Genomic DNA, 6000 nt, shown 5'->3' with positions numbered 1-6000 from the left:
ATCCCCAGTTCTTTTTTTCCTTTTTTAAGACAGTCTCACTAAATTGCCCAACTGGCCTCAAACTTGTGATCTTCCTGCCTAAGCCTCATAATTGCCAAGCCTGGCTTGTTTTTACACGTTTTTAAATGGATGACAGCAAGTAGCAGATATCACTGGTATTTGATGCCAGTTTCTATGGGATGGATTGCAATGAATGATGCAATATTTTTCTTTTAAAATATCAACATTTAACATATAGTAGAAATGACATCTTTGAAAACATTCAAACTTATAAAAATAATTTTATATGTCAACTGAAGTGTGTAAAAGTAAGTACTGTACCTTTCTACTTATATGTAGTTCTGAATCAGGCAAAATTAATCTATGGTGAAAGAAAATCAGAACAAGGTTTGCCTCTAGGAGAGGTGGAGGCTTAGATTGCCTGGGAAGAAGCACACCTTCTGGGACAACGGTAATGTTCTGTACCTTAACCGGGTTGGGTATCTGTCAAAAACCATCATATGGTATAAATGTGTACATCTTGTTTAGGTAATAAATTTCATCTGAAAAAAAAAACAAATATTTGAACTCTCGTTGATGTCATGTATGCTAAAAAGATCAGGGGGAAACACATTATTTGTACATGCATAATAAAGAAGAGAGACAAGGGGACATATGTATAGATGAGTAGTGCAACTAAGGCAAAATGTCCATGGTAGAATCTAGGTCGTGAGTATTTGGTGTTCACTGCCCAATTATTTCAACTTTTCTGTTTGCTTAAAAATATCTGTGATAAAACATTGGGGGGAAAGTGTAAGGGGGGATGTTTTTCATAATTCTCTTAGTGCATGTATGGGAGAAAGACTTAAGATCATTGGCTTCCATCTATAGTCATTTGCTGGTGAACCTTACCGTAAGCTTAGAACCCAAACGTCTCTTCAGAATCTCAGTCATATTTCCACTGTATCTGGATTTCTAATGCTCAGCAGATCCAAAAGTGAATTTATGATCTTCCCTTTATCAGTTAGGAATATCTTTAGCTGCAAGTAACACAAAACCCAAACAGAACACAAAGCCCAACATGTTGAGGAATTTTCCTTACATAACAAGAAATCTGGAGGTAGGTAGATGTGCTGGCAGACCTACAGTGGTCTTGGCCTTCCTTCTAGTTACAGTATGTTCTAGAGCTGCAGGCACCACATCTGATTTGACAGGAGAAAAAGAAGAGGGAGCGATGCCAACGACAATCAGTTCAAGGGCTATTTTCTTTATAACATCATTTAATGTAGCCTCCTACTTTCAGATAATGATGTACTCTTGAAAATATGTTATTTAACCAGGATGCCTCCCAGTCACAATCCATCCATACACACATGCGTGCAAAAACCTAGTCTACAACTGGTTTCAGAATTGTCTGACGTCATGACTGAGTACTGTCATCAATAGTCTGGGTTTCTTTCGATTTTCTGCTTTATCGTCCTCAGTGTTGAATCTGTCCTCAAGCTGGGACCATGCTGGATACAGCTATCTTGAGCACAGCATCCAGACCCAACAACTTTGAGAGGAACAAGAGAGACCATCTGGACCCCATCACACACCACTCCCACCCCATTTTTTTCAGAACACTGACAGTTTGTTTTCTGAACTAATTACAAGGAAATAGAGTTATTTCCTTGTAATTTCCTTATAAGCCTAGACCTGCCAAGGGTCAGCGTTCCCTAAGACATATACCTTTGTGAAAGGGGTTTGGGCGAGTCTATACTCACGATCTAAAACTGTTATGCTAGGCAGGCAATCATCTGTCTCTAATACATGTGTGCTAAAACTGTACTCAAGAACAAGAGATTTATGACATAATAAGGGTTCTGTTCCCAGAGAGTATAAAATATATAACGTCTAAATATATTTTGTCTTAGAGACATGAAATTCAACAATATATTTAAAGTACCGTATCATTGTTGTTCATTTAGTTGATTTATTGAATGCCGACTAGGTACTAGACACTGCTCTTTAATTTTGTGCTTTTCCTTCATAGTAAAACAGTGGTGACAGATTTAGAACTGTAAGTGTTTGAAACTAACACTTCTCCTCCGCATACCTAATGACTCCTATCTTTGTCTCCAGTTCATGTGTGAGACTGCTTACTATCAGAATCAGCACTTGCATTTTTCTTTCTTCTACTCATTTTCATAAGTAACACTCACTATATAGTCAGATGCGTGTCCAAAAATGCAGATGTCGGCTGCGATGGTGGGATGGTAGCAGCTGGATGAAGAGCTGATAGAGTACAGTGCCACTACCACAGCTCACCCACCACCAGAGCTCACCCATCCACGGCACTTCTTTTTTGTTTTTGTTTTTGTTTTGCAGTACTAGGAGTGAAACCCAGGGGCATTCTACCTCTGGGCTACACCCCCCCCCCCAGCCCTATTTTATTTTCTTTATTTTGAAACAGGGTCTCACTGAGTTGCAAAGGGCCTCACTAAGTAGCTGAAGCTGTCTGAAAACCACGATCCTCTGGTCTCAGCCTCCCAAATGCTGGGGCTGCAAGCATGCGCCGCCACACCTGGCCTCCAAAGAACTAATTTGTGACAGGCAGTTCCGGGCTCTTGACACATGTTAGCTCTTGGCAACAACTCTTTGACACAGGTGCCACCATCCCCACATTGCAAATCGAGGAAACAGACCCAAGATAGTAGGATAGTGTTGCACACTGATCAGTTACCTGCACACTGCCATTGGTGACCTCCTGACTCACCCGCCATCCCTGCCTTCACCTGGTTTCTTGTTCCCCTTGAGCTAGCTACAAGGCTCAGCATTCCTCAGGAGGCAGTTCCCCTGCACCTGCTCCATGTGCTCTCCTCTGACCAGGCCAGAGCAGGCCCATTCTCCTTAGCAAAGCCTTCTCTGGCCATGGTGAGGCCAGGCCACTCGCCCAACCTCCTGGCCTCCCTACAACTATTTGTCTGCAGATGTTTCCACCAGGAGACCTGGTACAGAACTGCCCAATTTCCTCCTTGCTAATATGCCTGCCCAAACCTAGCACTTAGAGTGTTGCTGAATTAATGAATAATATCCCTGAATTTCACACTTTCATCTCTCCCCCATACTGTCTGACACCACATATTGTAGACCCTTAGTCAACTCAACAGGAGCCCGATTTCCCACCAGCAGCCTAACTCCATATTAAAAAAAAAAAAAAAAAAAAAAAGCGAAATGGAAAAACACACCCTTTTCTCCCATCTCCACATGACAATAAAGACCCGGAGAATGTGGATTCCTTTCAAGCCCTCCCATGGGTCGGATCCAGCAGGATGCGGGGCGTCGGACTCCGCTCCGGCTGGCAGAGACAGCTGGGTGGGCAGCAGTGTCCGGGCACAGGGCGGCTGCATGCAGAGCCTTCTCCCAGTTCTTGCCTATTAAGGTAAGGTCCTGGAGGAGCGCGGGAGGGACAGAAGAAGGGTCCCCTGCAAGCGGCCTCCGCAGCCTGAGCGCTGGCCGGGCGCCGCGGAACCCCAGCCCTGGACACTCAGCCGGGTGCGGGGCCACGAGGCCGCGGTTCTGCTCATCCCCCAAACAACTAGAGCTCAAGGGAGGCTGGGCACCGGGCGCTGATTACATGGGTCCCGCGTCCCGGGAGGATGCTCCTTCCTCGCGGAGCTCGGATAGCCAAGTAGGCGGGGATCCTCATCGCTAGGGCAGGAGGGAGACTCGGGGTACGGAAGGCCGCACCCCAGCTGCGGGTCCCACTGGCCCTGCAAGCCCCGCCCCCCAACAGACCCCGCCCACCCACCGGCCCCGCCCCTCCGCGGCCCCGCCCCCGCCCCCGCCGCTCCCCGGGCTCGCCGCGCGGGCCTGGGGACTCCGGAGCCCGCCGCCTGGGCCACAGCATGGGGCGCTTCCGCGGGGGCCTGCGGTGCATCAAGTACCTGCTGCTGGGCTTCAACCTGCTGTTCTGGGTGAGCCCCGAGCCGGCAGGCCCGGGCCGGGCCGGGCAGGGCGCGGGCCGGGGTCTCCGGGGGGCTGACCGCCGCCGTCCTCGCCGGCTCCCGAGAGGGCAGGGTGCTCCAAAGCCTAGGCGAGAAGGCAGACAAAGAGGGAGGGGACGGGTGGAGGGGCGAGGACGGGGAGGGAGAGGCGTGAGAGCCGAGAGAGCCGTGAGAAACGGAGAGACGGCGGGCGGCTCCCGCGGAGCCCTGCCCGCTGCCCTCCCGCGGCGCCAGGTGCAGGGACCCAGCCTCCGCCGCCCCCCGAGGGCCGCCCTCCGGCCTCGGGTGCACACACCCCCTTCTCGCTCTGCCTTTCCCGGGGGCCGAGGCCTGGGCCGGCGTGTGGGGAGCCCCTACCCCGGGAGGGGGAGGCGCCCCATCCGGAGCTGGGGACCCGCCGCCCGCCCCTGATGGTTTGCTTAGGAAATTAGCTGTAGGATTGAAAATGGTGGGGGTGGGTGGGGGAGGGTCGTCTTTTTCTCAGCATTAGGGCAGGGTCTCCTGGATGAGGAGGTGGCAGGTGCTCTTCTACGAAGGGGGTGGGGGTGGAAGGGCTTCCAAGGGGCAGCAGCATCTCTGCACAGCCCCCCTCCCGCAGCCTCTTCTAAATACTAATGCCCCGCGAGATGAGCTCATTCAACTTCGCAGGGTTTTGTCGAGCTAACCACATTCCCGGGTTAGTAAACCGCAGAGGGGGCTATGACATGTCTCCTACCTTCTTGGGGCAGAGTTAGGGCTTCACCCTCCCTAACTCCCTGGATACTCCCAGGTCCTGGAGAACTGTGAGAAAGGTCTGAAAATTGTCTTTTCCATACATTGCCTCTTAGGCTTTCTTAAGAGAATGCCAGCCAGCGTAATTGCTCAGACCCTTTGGGTGAAAGAGGTGTTTTTTTTTTGGGGGGGGGGGCTGGATGCCTTGAGACCACTGGTCTGAAGGAGGTGGTTGTCCTTTCTGCTCTGGGGAAGTTGTCTTCCCATGACTGCAAGTAATTAATTATTGAGTGATGGGATCAGCATGTCTGCCAACCCATTAGCCCAGACGCCCGGGTGACTCCAGCAACTCCAAGCGCTTCAGAAGCCAAATGGTCATCCTTAGCATCCTTCAGCAATGAAGGTGTGGAGGAAGCACCCATGAAAAGCCCTGCATCTCAAAGACACGCGTAGCTTTTGTATTCCTGGGGATTTATAGTCAGCGTACTACAGAGAGGAGCATTTCTCAAGCCCCTTATGTGGTGGTTTTTAGTAGTCTGGCTTAATTTCAAAACTGTTAATTTTAGAAGTCCTTGCTGCAGAGATACCCTTCACTCTTGCTGTTTACAAATTCAAAAGAAGTTTTACATCAACCCAAGAAGGAGTTCTTGGGCTGGGTCCCATGCGTATTTAGAGCTCGGTGTTGAGCCAGTCTTTCTAGGGATCACTGGAAGCATTTATTGAATGTTTTCAACGTGCTGGGACAGTGCTAAGTACGTTGCATTCGTTATTACACTCCTCATGGTGCGCACCATGCTATGCCCCTTTTTACAGAGGAGGAAACAGAGGTTCAAATAGGCCACACAGCCAGTGGCAGAGATGGGACCCAAACTCTGCCTCCTTACTTTGAAATACCGTGGTGCTTTCAGTTAACCACTGATTCTCAACAGTGTGGCTCCTGGACCAGCAACATCAGCATCTCCTGGGAATCTGTCAGAAATGCACATTCTCCACCCATCCCAGACCTGCTGAGTCAGAAACTCTGGGGGAGGAACCCAGCAATCTATTTTAACAGGGCATCCAAGTAAATTCGGATCCATGCTCAAGTTTGAGAAGTCCACTGTTCAACAATTACTAAACAAATGATCATTTGTAACTATAAACACTCTCCTCTAAGCTACTAAACTAGGTGAGGAAGCAAGAGCAAGATGCCTAGAACAACAAAAACAACAAAGCGATGACCAGCTTCACACTGCTGACCATGGACACGGCACAGAAGGGAAGTAGCAACACAGTGGAGTTTGAAGGCCTCCACGGACCAGACACTGGGGCCAGACATGGC

The 6000-nt window shown here is 49.6% G+C and overlaps 1 protein-coding gene across 3 annotated transcripts in view; it reads left to right on the top strand.

Moving 5' to 3' along the window:
• Nucleotides 1–3869: 3869 nt before the first annotated feature.
• Nucleotides 3870–6000, top strand: part of TSPAN2 (tetraspanin 2) — a gene marked incomplete at both ends in the record, with an annotated part of 40542 nt that continues 38411 nt past the window's right edge. For all 3 annotated transcript variants that reach the window (XM_080690866.1, XM_080690867.1, XM_080690865.1), the window contains one exon: nt 3870–3938. In XM_080690866.1, the coding sequence (XP_080546992.1) occupies nt 3870–3938 (69 nt within the window). The remainder of the gene's footprint in view (nt 3939–6000) is intronic.

This window comes from Muscardinus avellanarius, assembly GCF_963383645.1.
Source record: "Muscardinus avellanarius genome assembly, chromosome: 3".
NCBI lineage: Eukaryota > Metazoa > Chordata > Mammalia > Rodentia > Gliridae > Muscardinus > Muscardinus avellanarius.
The sequence above is the reverse complement of the archived record's forward strand: the minus strand, read 5'-3'. Positions and strand labels throughout refer to the sequence as shown.